Source organism: Gobius niger (assembly GCF_951799975.1).
Source record: "Gobius niger genome assembly, chromosome: 20".
NCBI classification, from domain to species: Eukaryota; Metazoa; Chordata; class Actinopteri; order Gobiiformes; family Gobiidae; genus Gobius; species Gobius niger.
In genome coordinates this window covers 22,928,584-22,947,787 of record NC_136871.1, presented here as the reverse complement: position 1 = coordinate 22,947,787, position 19,204 = coordinate 22,928,584, and the positions used below count along the sequence as shown (strand labels likewise).

The 19,204-nt window shown below is 38.8% G+C and overlaps 1 protein-coding gene across 1 annotated transcript; it reads right to left on the bottom strand.

The window, feature by feature from the left end:
• Nucleotides 1-7,498: 7,498 nt before the first annotated feature.
• LOC306979635 (protein FAM3C) lies at nt 7,499-17,108 on the bottom strand (the record flags this gene model as incomplete). The annotated part of the gene is made up of 10 exons (XM_079578658.1): nt 7,499-7,585; nt 7,713-7,839; nt 7,929-8,013; nt 8,313-8,363; nt 9,356-9,414; nt 9,494-9,617; nt 9,694-9,732; nt 15,906-15,982; nt 16,377-16,483; nt 17,094-17,108. The coding sequence occupies 10 exons, from the start codon at nt 17,106-17,108 to the stop codon at nt 7,499-7,501; spliced, it is 771 nt and encodes a 256-aa protein (XP_079434784.1).
• Nucleotides 17,109-19,204: the final 2,096 nt, after the last annotated feature.

Sequence of the window (19,204 nt, the reverse complement as noted above, 5' to 3'; positions counted from 1 at the left end):
AACTAAAATATAAACACTTGGCTTCAGCAGTTGCCGATTTCTTTTTTTATTGGGCTACTTTAGGTATTTCTATGTTCATTTCTGTCCCAGTCTTGATTAGTTTTCTTTAGCATGCTAGCTTTAGCACACTGATGCCACATTTTGTGTGGCGATGACACAAAATGTCGGAGTGGCGGATGTTGAAACTAACTCACTTGAATTCTCTTGGATCTTAGCTTTCCGATGACATACAGCATGCCAATGTTCACTTAGATCTAGGTGGTAAAAGTTGAGTTTTTAAGGCGTTGAGAGCCAAAACTAGTATCGGTTCAGGATCGGATATTTGTAGCCGGTGGCACAGTTAGTAGAGCGGGTCGTATCATGATCGGAAGGTTGGCGGTTCGAATCCCTCCTCCTGAAGGTGCACACTGTCATTCTGAAGACACCTCACATACCTTGCCTCCAGTGTCTGCGTACATTGGTGTATGAATGAAAGTGAATGGGTTAATGGTTCCTTGCTGTAAAGCGCCTCGAGTGCCTAATGTAGGTGGAAAAGCGCTACTTAAGTTGAGACCATTTACCATTACCATAATGATCAGAATAATAGTCAGAAAACACCAGCGGCACATTCAGTCTCTTCTGTCTCTCCTGATATGAATAGCATAGTTCTTCATTCAAATGAAGCACATTTAACTCTTTCACAATTTTAACACAGGCTATTTACATCCAATATGTTTAACTTTACATGCATTTTTTTTTTGTCGCCTGTATCTGAAATAAGTACTTCTTCCACCACTGGTCAAATATGTTTTAGAAAATGTATTTAGTTTTCAGGGACAAAAACATTGAGTAATACAGCATAGCCTTGACTGTGTTACGTTCAAGTTGCACCACTATCCATACAAGTGCACCCTTCCTTGTTCGTGTGTTCTTCTGTCCTTTCCAGTAACTATGAAAAAGACGCTATAAAGTGAGTCGACAGCTGTCAGCCCCATGCTCTCCTCGCGATTGTTATCTGTTTTCATTTTGTCTTTGTATTGCCCAGATCTAATTTTCCAGCCTCTTGGACATGGATAATCTACAGCCTGAGCTACAGTTTCAGTTTTTTTTTCTATTACAACTGGCAGCCTACAACCGATCATTATTTTTAAGCATTTCTTCCCCCACGGTTGCGTTGTGTAAGACATATTTTAGGTTCAAAGCACTGTGGATAGGTGATACTATCTTGGTGCTTTGCAGGTTGTATTTTCTGGCTCAGACTGGGATGGTGGCGAGTGTTTCTGATTCAAAGTGTCTGCATGCTCATGTTGGAAAAGACACTGACAAGAAAATCAAAAGAAGACTTTATTTTGTTTTTTGACTGTTTTGTTGTCAGAGGCTCAAACTGAGATCCTCAGGGGAAAAAAAAAAATCTGTCCTTTTTGTCATAGAAAATTGGAAAAGACTTGGGGAAAGTCCACAAATTGGTTCAGAATTGTTTTAAACTCTTATGTATTATGTAGCAGTTTGATACTAGACTGATAACAACATATTACATTTACAAAATTGTGAATTAACCTGAACATTTTTTTTTTTTTTTTTTAATACTCATAAAATTAAAAAAAAAAAATAGGGCCGTTGTAAATTCCTCTCATGATCAGAGAAGTGTGGCCTCAAAACCAATGAAAATACACTTCATATTTCAGTGTCATATTTCAACATAATAACATAGGGATAAAAGTAGAGGGGCTTGAATGCTTTCTGAACCTTTTGTGTGTCTTATGATCAAAGTTATGTTGAAAATACCCCACAGCCATCGCTCTCGCTGCACTGATTGGCTGGATCTCAGTCTGGGCGCTCTCCCTGCTCTGTGCTGTGCACCTCTAGTGGAAGAAGTTTTGGTCTACATGTCTGCATGACCTGGTAAATATTTTTTTTTTTTTACATAAAGATGATCAATTATAACACACATGATTATTATTACTCTGTTGTATTGAGAAATTCTGTAATATTGTAATTTTGAACTATATTATGTGAAGTGAGTAACACCTGAAGTAATGTCGTGGACAAGTACAACACAGCACAGTGGACGTATCTTTTGGCCGTGGAGGTCAAGTCTCTATTTAAGTGACAGTTTGTGTATGTTTATTCACAGCCTGTGTTTTCTGCAGATGCACACATTTACTCAGAAAATCCCCCAATGTGCCACCAAAACTAAAGTAAACAATATGCACTCCCCCAGTTTCCAATGGACCAGGAAGACATGTAGGAAAAAACAAGTTATTAATTTTAAAAAAGAGCCATCAAAATCATTATCAAATGAATCAAAGTGCTGGTGTCCTAATGCACCACACACTAATCATTTTAGAACTGTTTATATCCTATTATACTGCTGTAGGTTAAGTCACATTAAAAAAGACACCCACACAAAACACTAATCCCAACCCAGGTCTATTGTCTAAGAACAAGGAAATCTCTCTGGGATCTGACTGTAATCATGGAAATATGCAAACAGTGTGTGAAGGGCTTGTGTTCACCCTAATGGAGCCAGTGTTTAGACTTTCGATCCTGGCTCTATCTGTTCAATGACGACCTTTTGTTGACCTTATCTAGGATTTGTTGCCACCTGGCTGGGTTTTGTAGTGCTTACTTTACCCATTACAAACACATCCAAATGCATAAAAACACATGTATATTATATATATAAATATAAGTACATATTGTATATCCTTTTGTAAAGACTGTTTTAAGATACACATGTATGGATGCAATGCATCATGGGATACTGAACAAGAAAAAAAAATGAAAAAAAGATGGATGATTTGTACCCACGGAAAAACAAATGCAGGAACTGAAATTAAAACATCCTTGTCTATGCACTGTATGTCCAGTTTTTGTCTCATGTTAAAAAACAAAACAAAACAAAAAACATGCAGAAAACATCTTAAACTGCTCTCACTATGGACACGCACATGAATCAAAATAGTAGTTGGAAACTCGCTAAGGACAGACTCAGGAAACCATCGATTATACAATACATAAAGTGAGGATACAGCACCGAATTTGACTAGGCTAAACTTCAAATGATGCTATAGTCCTAGAGGCCTGTTGTAGTTTAATCTATGGTACTGGCTTCAGTCTGTCTGGTACGATCTCATTATTAGGAAAAAAAACAACTCTATTGCCCTCTGCTGGTTGAAGGCATAATAACAACAGCTTCATTTATTTATTAATCTTTTTATTTATGGCAAGGCAAGTTTATTTGTAGAGCACAATTCATACACAAGGCAATTCAAAGTGCTTCACAGTTGCATAAAATGACAGAAAACAAATAAAATCAATAAAAACATCAGCATAAAATTAATCAATGACAGTAAAAGGCAAGAGTGCAGACAAAAAACGTTCACTCATATGCATGGGCAAAAAGAACTGTTTTCAGCCTTATTTATTATTTCAAAGGCATAACGTAATTGACAGGGTGTGGAAAATATATATATATATATCAGAATATTTTTTAACCATTTTGCATTTAAAACAACTTATATTTGAGCAGCATCCGCTTCTAGAAAATAGTCCCTCAAAATGCGATCATTCATGTGATGCAAGGTGAGTTATATTCCAAAAATTATTTTATCAACACAGACAATTATATCGTGATTTGCCTCAGATGCTCTGTGGAGTGCGTAAGACTGTTTTTAATGCAGGCTAGCTGATACCATAGAAATGCGCTAGCCAGGCACTAGCCTAGCACCACGAAACTCTTCAAATATAAGAAGTGCATGACTTACAAAAAAAAAATATCTCCAGAAATCAGCAAAACTCTGGATAACTAGGAAATGAGGCCCTGTGTCAAAAATCCTGAAATATCCCTTTAAGACAAAAGTCAATAACCAACGTGATTCCCTGAATCCTTTTGGCCACATTTTTCTTTCAAACCTTTTGAGCTAGTGGTTGGCTACATTTGATCTTCTATTGTGTCTGTTGTTTTAAACTGTTTCTCTAAGTTCTTTTGTCTTGCAAACCAGACTGATGAATGATGTGTGGTGATGTAGCTTATGACTGTTAATCATAATTATACATGATACATTTAAAGTTAGCCAAACACTGAATTGTAATATTTTTTTCATTGCTTTAAAAATAAAGACATAGCCAATTTTTATATCCAAAAACATTATACTAAATGGAAGGTTTTAAATAATTTAAGACTGTGTTGGAAAGCAATGATACTGTTGTCTATGCAATAGTGGCCCCTTTATAAAGCACACCTTGCTAACTAATAGTGCCATAGTGTGGCCTTGAGTTGCTGTGGCCCCATCTGTTCCAGGTCAGGGCTATTTGAAACACTCCATTATAAGCCTTTGCCTTCCGGCATCAACAAAGAATTGATTTTCTTCACCGAAGGACTTACTAAGAAAAAAATCTCTCTTTTATACATACAATGATAATTCTTTCAACATTTTTAGGATATAAAAGTGAGAAAACCACTTTGTTCAATCTATAAAAATCTTGCAATCTGCGTTCATCCTTTGACCAAACACATAACAATCTACAAAAGATATTCCTTAAATGTAACCAGGGAAGACGTCAGATGATCAACCCCACTATTTGTGTAAGTAGTGCCTGTTTGGGCCACCATCTTTTGATGAAGACAATGGGCCTGCCACTAAGCAAACTTGCCTTTTACTGTGTATCTAACTCTGGGAATAGAGGCTACAAGAATATGTTGTTTAGATGCTACTGATAGGCAAGTGTTATAATGTGAATTCAAAGCATAAAGCAATTCTATCATGTTTAGGCAAGGCAAGTTTATTTGTAGAGCACAATTCATACAAGAGAATAACACAGAACTGGTAGCTGCATTCAACACATGCATCAACAAGCGCCAGACGTAGTGGTGTAAAGCACAGCGCCCGGGGCTTCTAGAGAAGTGGACTTCTCTGGAGTCGTAAATCCTGGGTCCGAATCTGACCTGGACTGGGCCTTTCTGTGTGGGCCTTGCATAAATCTCTTTTTCAGGGGAGTCCTGGTTCCCCTGTGGGGCCTGGACTCCCCTGAATAAGAGATTCTTAATCTCAGTGGAACTTCCCTGGTTAAATAAAGGTCAAATAAAAAAAATGGGGTCGAGTCTGGGTTTGGCGGTTGCCAGGAGAACAGTACTTCTGACTGCATTGTGGCCAAGTTTAAAGTTTGGTGGATGGGGAATAAAGGAGCTGCACTTAGCCACTTAGATCCAGTGAAAGGAACTCTGAATGCTTGGAATGGCTCTTTCTGGTGAGCACAAGTGCACCAAGCATGGACGAGAGTTTGACGCAGTATCACCTTAATTCGCTTGTACAGAGTCCTGACCTCAGTCCAAAAGAACACCTTTGGAATGAATTATAGCAGAGACTGAGCCCAGGCCTTCTCGTCTTAAGAAATCCATCAAATGAGCTTTTGGAAGAATGATAAAAAATTTACACTTATCCAAAATGTTGTGGACAGCCTTCCCAAGAGAGTTGGGCTCCAGACGAACTTCTATTTTAGTAGCGCTGGTGCTACCAACTTTTTCATTTGGTCGCACAGACTCGAGACAAAATTCACCATTTTAATAAATTAAAACAAGGACAGTTATAAACATGTTCAAAATCACTAATATTGATCTTAACAATGATTAAGATAATGCTAAAACTTTTTAAAATTGAGTTTTTCATATTAATAATAGAGTGATTGTATATATATATATTTTGCATTGTTCTGCTTTAATTTTGTGTTTTCAATCCATTATTATTAATTTTCCTTGACCTGCAATATCACTGTCACTTGCTGGATATTCACTTTGAAAATTATGTAATACTGCCAATTATGACCGTATTAATCACAGTCAAAAAGTACCTGTTTTAGTCATAGAATTGTTTTAGCCTAAAGCCTAAATGGAGCGGAATCTGATTCATGTCGGGACACGTGGCCTCTGTTGCTGCCTGTATTTCACCTGTCCCTCGGACAAACAGGGAGAGCGGGGCACTTTCCTGGACAAAACGTTTAGCCTGAACACCAGCGGACTTCTTCAATAATAGTAGAAGCTTGGGTGTGTGTGTGTGTGTGTGTGTGTTTGTGCAGTGTGTGTGTGCGTGTGCGTGTTCTCTCAGAGAAGTGCTCTGGAGACGCTGTTTATAACATTGTTTGTAGCACTCCTCTTAAAGCCTATTAGACTTTCTTTTTTTTTGCTCGCACAGATGCTACCACTTATTTTTTTTATTCTTTAAAAATAGTCGCATATGCAGCATTTTGGTCGCAGTCTAGAGCCCTCACAATTGGTTGGACTGACATCACTATCATCATTATGGGATGTCACTTTAGTTTATACACGAGTCCAAGCATGTGACTGAATACTTTTGGCGATATAATAATAATAATAATATATGTATATTTTGAATTCTCTGGATGACCCCTGCACTGTCTTGTCATTGTGGATAGATTCGCGGCCCCAGGTTCCAGTTTCTTTGCAGACGCATGCCGTGAGCTGTGGCATTGCTCCGGGGGTATAGGCTGCAGTCGCGTGGAAGACCGGGCCCCGAGAAAAGAGGAGCTCAGAGGGGTGGTGCTCAGACCATGAGACAGATCAAAAGTGACAGGGCCAAGCGCAAAGTGAAGCCACACTATGCTGGATATGAAAGATTAACTGTGACCCCACCAGCTCCTGTCGCCCATAACGAGTTTAAAATCAAATCACTGCACTGTGGATACTGGATAGTGTCGGCCATACCCTGTTATAAAATATTAGAGGGTCTTTTGATTCTTATTCTTGGTTGTTTGTACAGATGGGACTTTATGGCTAAAATCAGTATCCTCGAAACCAAAGACTGCCTCAATAATTTATCCCCAATTCATTCCAAATAAGTGAAATAGTGCTGGGGTCCTTCAGATAAAGCTCTGTGACTAAATGCTAAATGGGATCTCAGGTGTTAAAATAGTCTGATTCCCAGTTTTGCTGTTTAACCTAAAATGGGTACTAGCCAACACAACCACCACCTCTGAACAAGATTCAAGCAACACATTCCAGCCTTCAAAACATAGTGTAAATCAGTGGTTCCTAACTACTTTTTGCCTTGACTTGAGGTCCATGTGCTCCAATCATAAATTGTTGTTGGCCAGCCAAAATACACGCTTTTCCTATTCTTTACGAAGACACATAAAGCGGGAGCAGATGGCTGGTCAGGCAAGAACGAAAGGGATTCTCTGCTACTGCATCTGTCAAATTCTTATAAGTTCTAGTGCAGGCCTTGGGTAGATAAGGAGTGACATGTTCACATATAGAGAAACACATTCTTGTGTCCTCTTATGCAGCTCAAGTCGACCCACAGTCAGTTGTAAATTTTGCTTTGAAATATTGAAATACTCTTTAGTTTTAGCTTCATTTCTTTTTATTACAAATTATAGCTAAGTGCTTGCGTACCTCCAGGGCTCTCCTTACCACTGTTTGGGAAACACAGTCCACAAATAAATAAGCTCCAGTGTACCACACTTGTATTGTAACAACCCATAACGTTCCACTGTGTAACATCTAACTGTTCTTGGGGAAGCAGCCGCTGATCTCCACCACCTCGGGCCAGTCCTCATACATGTTTTTCTTCGAATCATTTATCGTCATCTGAAGACATAAAACGCATTGGACTTTCCATCAGAACATTTTTCCTCTCACTGCTTTATATCAAAATAGATGGCTTTTACTGACCCCGCAAAGAACAGACAGAATTGCAGTCAACACGATCACTAACCTTTTCAAATGGGCTTTTTTCAGCAGCTCCTGGTCTCCCAGCAAACACCCAGTTGTCTTTGCTTTTTACTGTCTTGATCAAAGTGCTCCCCATGCTTTCTAAAACGTCCCTTATTTCGTCTGTCAGCCTGCCAAAAAGATATTCAGAAAGTGAATAAAAGGAGCGGGTTTTGAGATGAAAATGGTTGTTGTCTTCTTTTGACTAGCAGCTACTCACTTTGGTGTCACGTCATCGAACGTGGCAAGCAAAACAATCTTCCCTGGTTCAATCGCTCTGAGGTAGTTTATAATGTCTTCCGATTCTGTCAGAGAAGTAGCATGTTATCAAAGGCTGAGGGTTCATTTAGTTATTCATAAGAATAGCATGGCAGAGAGACATGTCTTTTACAAGCTGTTACATGATGTTGTGTCACGCTGCAGCCTCATGACAACTATGGACTCATATCCTTAGGCAGGACATAAGTCTAACCCAAACATTGACCAGTAAATAATAACGCAAAGGCTTATACACCGACAGATCATCAATTAGTAAGTGTTATTCATTTCTATATTGAATAGGTTGAAAAAAAGTATGTTTTTTACATTTCAGTGTCCAACTTACGACCACTCTTTGAATTGAGATATCCAGATTTATCCACGGTTCCTGTTTCCCCTGTAATAAAAAAATGCATAGTAGTAATTCGTTGTTCTCAAAGATTAGCTACCATTGCAAATAATAAACCATAATTATAAATCTGTCAGTATGATAGACACATGATAGACAGCTGGTGACCACATAGAGCTTTTAAGTACAAGACAACAACTAACAAACTAAACTCACGTCCCCTTTCCAGGACTCGTAAGTAAAGACTTGACTCGGACTCTTGGACACATAGTAGTGTTTTAAGGACATTTTTAAGTTACTTTAAAACTGTGTAAGATCAACTGAGGGCCAGGTGTACACCAGTGTTAATTTTGACAACATATTTGAATTTAGTTTTAGTCTTAGTCTTTTGACAAAAATGATATTCGATTTTAGTCGAGTTTTAGTCGACTAAAATTGCAAGTAAATTGAGTCGACTAAATTTAAGACGAATTTAGTCGACTTTGCATTGATAATATTCATTATAGTCATATTTAATCTTGTTCCTTGACTTCATGGAGCTGCTCCACATGAACAAAGCTCAGAGTTGATCCTTTGGCTGTGAATCTACATGATCTGAGGCTCCTTCAGACGGTCAATAGAAGTTTGGATGATTTTAGTCTCTCCCTTTCATTTTTATTTAGTATTATTTTAGTCGACTAAAATATCTGGACATTTTAGTCATAGTTTTAGTCTCATGAAAAACTTTTAATTTAGTTTTAGTCCAATTTTAGTGGCAAACATATCACTTTGACTAAAATTAAGACTAAATATTTTAGTCGACGAAATTAACACAGGTGTACACACGGAACAAAAGTTTCCTTATTTGTTGTTCCTTACACAGTTTTAAACTAACTTCAATGAGCTGGACTTGGACTTTCTTTAAGAGTTTTAGCTTCTAATACACAGCCATTATCATAAGTCATTAAAACATAAACACCAATGCATAGGTTTAGAAAACATGTTTATAAAGCCTGTATAAAGAAGAAAAGATTTAGAACTAATAATAATTGTTAGCTTACTATTCACCACCACAATGTTGAATCCAGGACCTACGTTGTTCTTCACATGGCTCATCACACTGTTCAAGAAAAATAAGAATGTTTTTTTTTTATAAATAGCTATAAATCAGCCAGAACGACTTTAAATCAGACACGCACATTTGACCATCGAAACATATAGTTGGCCCGACAACATTTGCTGCTCCACTTTTGATGCGCACTGCGAAGCTATCTGGGGGGCAGTTTTTCTCCACACTGCATTTTTTCGGCGGCGCCGGAGTCGCTGAAACAACACAGTTCAAATTTCATCTGTCGCTACGCCAGGGAAAATCCTATCACTCCTAATTATTGTGACTTACTTTGGTCTTCCTTGTACGCAAAGTAATCCATGCCTGAATCTGGAAATGACATAGATTTTTGAAAGAGAATAGGGCGAACGAGTAAAATAAGACAAGAAATTTACCTAAAATATCTCTCGCAGTTTTGTGAACATCAAATGAGTTGTTGGAGATTGCCCATGTTACCAGCACAATAATGGCCAGAGCCATGACCTGCAATACCACTGTGAGATAAACAAGACAAAAGAGTAAGCTTCTACTATATGACTTCACATTACATTCAATTTATATTGTATCAAATTCACCTCAAAGATGACACTTTTTAGGTTCGATTGGGAATTATTGGAACCGGTTCTTTCCACATCAAAAAATGCTTTATAAATTAAAGCTATTTTTCCCAATTATGTGCAAACAAATCAAACCCTTACACACCCTTACTGAGTGTAGCTTTAAAAAAAAGTTGTTTAGTTTGTTTTGTTTAGAGACATTAACAGTTGATTTCATTAGCTTAATACAAATCACATTGAAATCAAACTGATTTCAAACTGACTTTCTGTCATGTGTTTTGAGTAAAAGTCAACTATCTATCTTTACACCAAAACCTTAAGTGCCTTACCTCCAATTCTCATTCTGCACGTATTAACAAATCCACTCAAACCAAACAATGAATATACAGTACATGTATCCTAGTCAGATTGCACTGACATCTGAAGCTCTCCTGGGATGTCTTGTGTGTTTTATTAATGTTCCTTGAACGCAAAACTTGTTTGAGAGCCTGAACCAGGATGCACACACCCACTTTACACAAACCAGGTGATCAAGTTTCACCAACGCGCACAGTCAAATATAACAAAGCCCATAGTAATTGATACTGTTTTCTCTTCATTTCAGTTGGGAGGAATCAGAGGTTTTGGCCACACCTGCCATAGGAAGTGACACGTATTTGTAAAAAGTAGTCTTTTCAAGTGGGATGTGTCCAAGAATGGGTCACTGGGGGGTTCTTAAACAATAAAAGTAGCTTGTGTCTTTTCGTTTTGTGAAATTAGTTTACAGTGAGATAAAAGGAAAGAGGTTTAGACTTTGCATGAAAAAAATGGAAGCTTTCAGTTCATATTATGTTTAAAGGGACTATACGGAGTTTAAACATGTTAAAATTATGTATTTTCCTCCCCCTATATGTTCCAGCAATGTCCTAATGTGTAGAATGAGCCCAGACCTGTTCACCACAACTGCCTCTAAAATACTGCACTGTCACTCAAAAAGTTGTTGTTTTTTGGGTCCGAATTGCCGTAATGCACAAGCTTAATATAGAAGGTGCAGTTACACTTATGACCTGAGATGGCAGTAGTGAGTATAAAATGGCCATGCTTGCATCAAGCCACTTTAAGCTTGGGTCTATTTAAACAGTACTAAGTACCTCATGCCCCTAGAGGTTATAAACGCCACTGCAGGTGTCGTAGCATGCGGTTTTTCACTCATTAATTGTCCGTGAGAGTAAATACTACGCTGACAGAAAAGACAAAGGGAGAGAGGGATATTGTACATCCAATTACACAATGGAGATAATTTTATTTCACTCATACTTGGCTGTAAATATTGTTTAAGTGGTGCTAGCCAACAGTTAGCTTTGCCCGTTAGCCTGTTAGCTTCTTCTTTGTGATTCCAATAGTGTGTATTGAGGCCTCCGGGTCGGAGTAGGGAGAGTTGCAAGTGTGGTTTTCTGGCCTGAGACGCCATGGGGAGATGAAAGACCCCCCAATCATCCAATCAATACTTAACCCCAGAGGGACCACGGAAAGGATTTATTAAAGGATCTATATCATGCTATTTTAGCAATTCCAAAGTTAAGTATAGGCATTTATATGAATGATTGTACCTCTACCGCTATGGAGCACTCATTTTTGTGATAAATATAAGTGTTTTCTGGAGGTATTTTTCAAACCCGGAAGACACAATGCTTCGATTCAGTTAACTCCGCCCCCTCTCTGCGCACATACTTTACCGTAATATAAATAAACAGCAATAAGTGAAGTTACTTCACGATGCAGTTATACGGAGTTGACATCTGCAACACAGCTTCATAAATGGCTAACACACATGCTAATATGCTAACACACATGCTAATATGCTAACACACAAGCTAACACGCTTTTGGATTGACTCACCGCTCTGGTCCATCGCTGTTTACATTATGGGACTTGCGTTGGTTATAAAAATTAATCCACTTTGGTTCTGGCGAAGGTTCACCAAACATCCATCAGAGACAGTCACAGAAAAACAATATTTTGGTGATAGTCGCTGAATCCCAGAGAAAAAAACAACTTCAAGTGGCCTCTTCTTGAAAAGGTTGAATAAACTCCTCGTCCTCGTAGCCAAACGCGCTTCTTTCTCTCCGTCCGTGACATTATCGTTAGGTAAGAATAAAGAACAGGTGTGTCCAGTTATAACGAGCTCCATCTTCAGCTGCAGCGCAAACATGACTGATCTGTTCAGACGCTCAGGGGTGCGTTTGTTTTGGCCTCAGCTGACCTGGAAGCACCTTGGGCACATCCTCTTTTTTTATTTTTTTCCCTTTTTTTTTATTTTTGCATCTCCCTTACGACAGAAATAATGAAAAAGCTGTTTTACAAATTAAAATCAGGCTGTAAGACATTACATTACAGACGCCGAGCACTTCCGTTCCGCTGTTACGACACAACTGAACAGGTCAGTCGTTCACCAGGAGAGGGCGGAGCAGCTGCTCAGAGAGCAGGATTCAGGAGGATTACTGAGAGCTGTGTGAATGAAGCCGCAAACCACTCTGGGGGTGTTTTTGATAAGGAAATAGCATAACAACATGGCTAAAAGCTCTAAAAAGTCGATTTTGCATGATATAGGACCTTTAAGGTAAACAAGTTACTTCGTACTGCTTTAAAAGACCTGTCTTCTTGACCATTCATCAAGCTTATTTGTCTTGAGAAAAATAAGACCAAAACAAAAACCCAGATTGATTAAACCCTGCCTTAAAGGAACAGGTCACCGTTTTTCTATACTAAGATATGTTCTTACCTGAGCTTAGACGAGTTGATGCGTACCTGTCTGGTCTTTGTGCGTGCCTGTGGAACAGCGTGGTAGCTTCCAACTTCACCCTCGTTTGGAGCTATAGGAATGCATTGGGAGAGGCCAAATGCTAACAACATCTTTGGTCGTTTTGCGTGACTGAACACACGCACAAAGACCAGACAGGTACGCATCAACTCGTCTAAGCTCAGGTAAGAACATATCTTAGTATAGAAAAATGGTTGCCTGTTCCTTTAACCACTTAACTGATCTAAACTGATCTTTTGCCTCAGCACAATTTTGCATTGTGTATTACGCCCTTGTTTTGTCGCTTTTTTGTTGCGTTTTCATCTTCGATTTCGGCTCGTTTTCCACTCGTATTTGTCACGTTTTTGTGTTGCGTTTTCATCCTCGCTTTCGTCTAGTTTTTCGTGGCTTTTTTGTTGCTTTTTTTGGTCACGTTTTAGTCATGTTTCTGTTGCTATTTTGTTCCTCTTTTTTTGTCTAGTTTTTGTAGCTATTTGGACACTTTTCTGAAGAAGCTTTTAGATTTGTGTAAGGCCAAACTAGAGAAAATGTGCTTGGTTCAGGTGGGGGCTAAGAGGTTAATATGAGGGGGAGACGGGAGTGCTATTACAAAACATTCAGGCATCACTGTTAACATTACCGTGGGTTAAAGTCGCACCTCAATAGCAGCCTTCGTCCTGCTGTTCCACGCCATTCAGCCTCTATGATGTTCTCCCTATACTGAGCAGTGTAATGATCACAGGTCTTTACACTGACTGACATGTTGGAGACATACTGTGAACGACAGAGGACACTGTGTAGAGCAGGTGCCAAGTCACAGCTGTGGAAGATATAGGATCTGCCTGTCTGTGTCTGTTATCAGGCATGTACTACACAGAATGGAACATACGTAGATGTTTGTATAAAATTCAATAACTATGTCTTATGTTAGTATGTCTTATCTACAGACTAAAATAGACTGGAATATTTGGTTAATTTCTCAAGACAGTATTGTTGTGTATAGTGGTTTCTCAATGGGTCTAAATTGCGTTTTTACAGTACTCTTTAATACTTCTGATAGCATGTTGTAATACCACCGTGCACCGCCAGAGGGACTTTGTGCACTACAGAAGGCATTTTGAGTGTCCAGGGATTGAATGAGCAAGTGGAAAGAAATATCCAGGCTTTTTCTGATACAATAAGTCCACAGCGTTATCTACAAATAGGGGGATAAAACATAGTGGAGTAATTGTTTTCAATATGAACATGGAGCGAATGGAGCGAAAGATTTAATTCAATAGGCTATTTGAGTTGTATTGGGAGTTATCTAAAGAAATACCCACTGTTACCGGCAGCTGCAATGCTATTTTTAAAACTAAAAGGCATGTAAATGGGCCGCTATAAAAAGCCCAAACATACAAATGCAGTAATGTCACATCTTCATCTCAAGATCAATAAAAAGTCTCAAATGATTAAAGCTGTCGCTATCCGGCACGTAATCATGGAAAACCAATCGAGAAAGGTGATGTTTTGAAATATGGCACCTGCCAACTTTGATGTCCAGTATGTGGATGTTTGGCTCTAGTCGTATTCATAGCTATTATTAACATGTATACGAGCACACATTTCAAAGAGAACTGGTCCTACAGTAGATAGCTCTACAGTACTAATCTATGTAATTTTAAGGCATGTGTTCTGAAATGTCAGCTCTAGCATGGCACTAGCGTCATATGCAACTAATAGCAGATCCATCATGTGTAATGTCAGTGCTTTGCTCTATATAGATCCATGTCATCAAGATGTGAGGTTTTTTTTTTTACTGCATGAAAACACAGAAAAGGTGCTTTACTGTATCAGAGATAACAGACTCTGTTATTTAAGTCGACACATGTCGTTAGATTTATATATGTATATCTTGTTTTAAACAGCACAGATAAAGACTTAAACCAAGCCTTTTCAACAATAACAGTGTTTTGCTGCATCCTTCACAGCATCACGAGAAGTCTTCAAATGGGATTGTGCCCAGAGAATGTTAACTGGCACACTCTTCAAAATGCCATCCTTTCAAACATGTTTTTCATCTTTGAGAACTTTGTATCCGTAGAGTTTGGATTTTTAAGAAGAAATAATTGTTTTTTCTTTTGGTAATTTGTTTTTTTATCTCCAGATTAATAATTTGAAATGTACCATTTTGATATTATGGATAATTTCCTAAAAAGCAACATGCAACGTGCAGCCATAATCTAGTGCAGTGGTTTCCAACCTGGGGGCAGGCCGCCCTCAGGAGGAACCTGGGATTTCAGGGGGTTCCTGGACACTGGTCAGGTTTCGGGATATATATTTTAAGCAAATCAAATGGTAAAATATCCTTACGTAAGATTGAGAAAGGTATATGCATTATATACATATGCAGAAAATATGTTAATTTGCTAGAGGCCTCCCCGACCTTTCACCCTGAGCTGTCCTGTCCAATAAAACCTACAAACTCTGACCATCAATATCATGTGTTCATCATGTTTATTTCATGTAAGGAAATAAATACAAAACTTAGTTTAAGAAAGTAGTTCCTCAAAGGTGTTTCTACTTTTAGGCCTAAAGTGCATTACATTGTAATACTTAAAAAACAGGTTTACATCAGCCCATTTGAAAACATAGCCAAGATCTGTGACAAGGGAGTCTAATTTACACAAAATATTGTTATCAAATACAGACTCCCCAATTAGTCTAGTTGAGAACTAACTCCTTGCTGATAGACTGCAGAAGTAACACTACTCCCTAAAAATAATTTGTATAAAACTAAAAGCTGCCCATTAAATGTGTGACTTGATATTGGGTAGGTGAACTTAAGATATCACACACAGTGTTATAAAACCTATATTCAAAGTTAATTCATAAAACATCATGATTAATGAAATGTAGAGATAACACTGGCGGGAATGTGATTTGACAAACACAAATCTTGAAACAAAAGCACACAGTTCACGTTAATCTTCGCCTGGCTCAGGGTGCAATCCACTTTAAATTTCATCTTAGAAGTTCCTGTTAAACAATAAAATGTGGTTTTGTGAAAACACGAAGACGAGAGAGGGCTGTGGGTGTTTCAATTTGGTGCAACACATGACAGAGAGCAGCACAAAGCGCAAGTGTTCCGACCTCATCTGACTCCTCTCCCAGCGCGCTCGTCCCACCATCGCCGCCTTCCTCTGCCAGGGTGGTCCCTCGCTCCTCCTGTCGCTGCAGCAACGAGTACCTGTACGTGGCGTCGCTGCAGAGAAACGAAGAGAGAAAGGAACAAAACACTTACATGCTAATAAGTCTTATGCTCCTTTACTTATTTGGTCTATCTTCACGTCGCACACACCGCACCAAAGCAAAGTGCATGAAGTGTTGTGCCCAAGGACACAAAGAAAGTTGGATCTGTGAATGTATGCTCTAACCAATGGGCCACTATGATAGATTTTTAATTTTATTTTTTACAGATGAACAACCCTAGACCTAACACATTTCTTTTTTCTTTTGATCATATGACTATATTCTGACTTTACATCAACTTTTGGCTCTGCTTTACACCTTAGGAACTAACAGCCCACGGGTAACTCCTATTTCCCCATGACTTACTTTAATGAAAGGTATTAAAGCGCACCATTGAACTTGCTTACTTGACTGGGAAGCAGTATTTCCGGATGATCAATACAGCAGCGGCCATAGCGGCAGCACAAACAAAGATTACCGAGGCAATAAGGCCGGGATGGAGCCGGGGCCGCACCTGAACAAAGACAAATGAGAGCAAAGTGATTTAACAGTGGGGTACAGTTAAAGAGCCCATAAAGCTCCCTGCATGATGAGTGGAGCTGATAAAAGGAATAGATGCAAGAATAAATGACAGCTTAATATGCAGCAGCAGCACTCAGGAGCACGGAGGTGTTTAACCCTGGAGGACAAGCACAGGGAGATCTGTGGGGCGCATGGACCGACAATCAATAGGAGAGAGATGAGTTGATAACTGTCCCTTCTTGAAAAAAAAAAGAAAGTTAAGAGTTGTAGTGTTGAGAGAGCTATATATGATATATCCTTTTAGACCTTTTTATTGAATTATTTAGTTATTTTGAAGCACAGTGCTAATGTTTTCCAGAAAAAAAATGTTTTAGGGGCTTCCTCTGGATCTCTCTCTAGTTCTTGAGACTCTTTGTCACAGTCTGTTTTGCAGTTATTCAAAAGTTAGACGTTTTTATCAGCCACGTAAGCGAACATTTTCACGGGATAAAAGGTCAAATGGATGTCACTGTCCTACAATGTCAAATCCACCATGAAAGAAACACGTAGTTCGCAGCCTGAGCCAGCGGCAGCTACACAGATCACTTTGCACTGAGACCTACCTCTGTGGCTGACATCCCTCTAAGTATTTGAAAAATGTGTGTCTCGAATAAAATAGGCTCTGGAGACAGTTATGCCAGTTACTTTAACTAAAAGAAACCTAATGCGCTCATTTTACCCCCCTGAGTTTATTTTGGACGCTCATCAATTTCGGCCACGTTTGTTTACTTCCGGGGTTCTGACACCTGGCGCTAAGCCACGCCCACTGAGTCATTAGACAAGTTCGACCGAAATAACGGCAAGTATGCAGGTGCGTGTCATATAGTTAGTATATCATGACAAAGTGCATTCACTTCTGTTATTCAACTTAACCTGTGAAACTAATATATGATAGACTCATTACATGCATTTATTTGTTATCATTTTGATTATTATGGCTCAGCTTGTAAAAACCCCAAATCAAAAAATCTCATAAAATTGGACTGTAAGCCATAATCATCAAAACTATAACAAATGAATGCTTGACAAATGTCACTTTGCATGTAATGAGCCAATATTATATATTAGTTTCATATTTTAAGTTGAATTACAGAAATAAATGAACTTTTTCATGATAGTGTAATTACATGACAAGCACCTGTATTTATCTTATCATTAATTGGACTCATAATCGACTTTTTCAAGCTTTACATCATGTTATTATGTCATTCCCTCATTAAAAAACATGCCTGAAGTGATGCCTTGGCACATTCACGTATTTTTGAGTAATCTGTAAAAACTCTGATGGCGGCCATTTTAGGGATAGCTTTGCCCGAGTCCTCCTAGGAACGCCTCCACCTCTGCCTCCGAGCTTTCGTCACCAGTATCACACCTCCCTCTGGGGCTGAGTTTTCCTCCCTCCGAATGTGTGTGTGCATGGGCGGAGTTTTCTGGATAGCACCTGCGTAAGATCTGCAACCAAGCTGATTCCTGTGAGATGGTGATTTTTGATCGGCTTCTTTAAGATATTCTTTAAGATATTCTGAATACTTACCTGAGATTCTTACCTTCGTTTCTTGTTTTTTTAGTTCACCACCTGCTCCGCACTGAAGACTCCAGTCCAGCTTTAAATAAATCAGTTGCATTTTTGAGCTCTTGTGTCTATTTTTTGGGTTCTCCATTTTGAGCCGTAACAACCAGCCGAGTAACCAACCACTGCTCCTCAGCAGAACCCCCTCCCCACTGATGCCACAGACAGGTGTGGAGGGGGCGTGTCGGAAAGGGTCAGAGGTTCTTAAAGAGACAGAGGCCTATTTCAAGACATTCGCTACAGCCATTTTGAGAGAGCAATTTTATACAAGGCAGTTATTCTAATTTACTGCATTTACAGACCAATAGAAGGTTTCGTCATCATTGTAGTGTGATATAGACTGATGCTATGTGATTGAAAAAAGCATAATACCCCCTCTTTAAGCAGAGAGTGGGATATTTTTAGCCAACATACAGTATACCATCTTTTACTTCCACTTCTTTCGTTGCTTATTCTTTGCTCTGTGAGTAAATCCCTGGCCTGTGACAAAAGCTGCATGTTGGCAGATGAAAAAATACAGTTAGTGTATATTGTAGCATATCTTATGAATGATTTATTTTAATGTGGGCGTATGTTTTATGATGTGTTACAGAAATAAGAAATATCAGAATTTGTATAGCCTATTTTTTCAGTCATTATCTAAAACACAGACTCAGCTTTTGTGTTGAAACAGTTGTTCAGCTCTGAAGCAGGCCTAGTATTTTCATCCAATACAAGTTTCAGCTCCTGAGCAGCCTATTTGGATGAGATCTATCAGATGACAAATGTGAATACCTTTGTTGCTAAGTTACTACTGAGTAAAGTGAAGTACTTTATTTATCGTTATAACAGGTTCAACGGAATTAGGTAAATCTATTTCGGTAAAACTACTTAAGAGCATTTATTACTGTGTGTGGTATGGTGCCTCCACCTGTTATAGGAACCTCCAACATAGTCAGCTGAGATGATCATCAATGCTCAATGATCATTTTGTACAGCCTCAGCATCATAGCTGAAACCATGCACCAGTCTCTCCAACATTCTGCCTTCAGGGAAAAGACGATGGCGAGTGGGCCAGGTCCTGCTGACTGAAGGACCATTTCAACCAGGCCGTTTTCCTTCCTT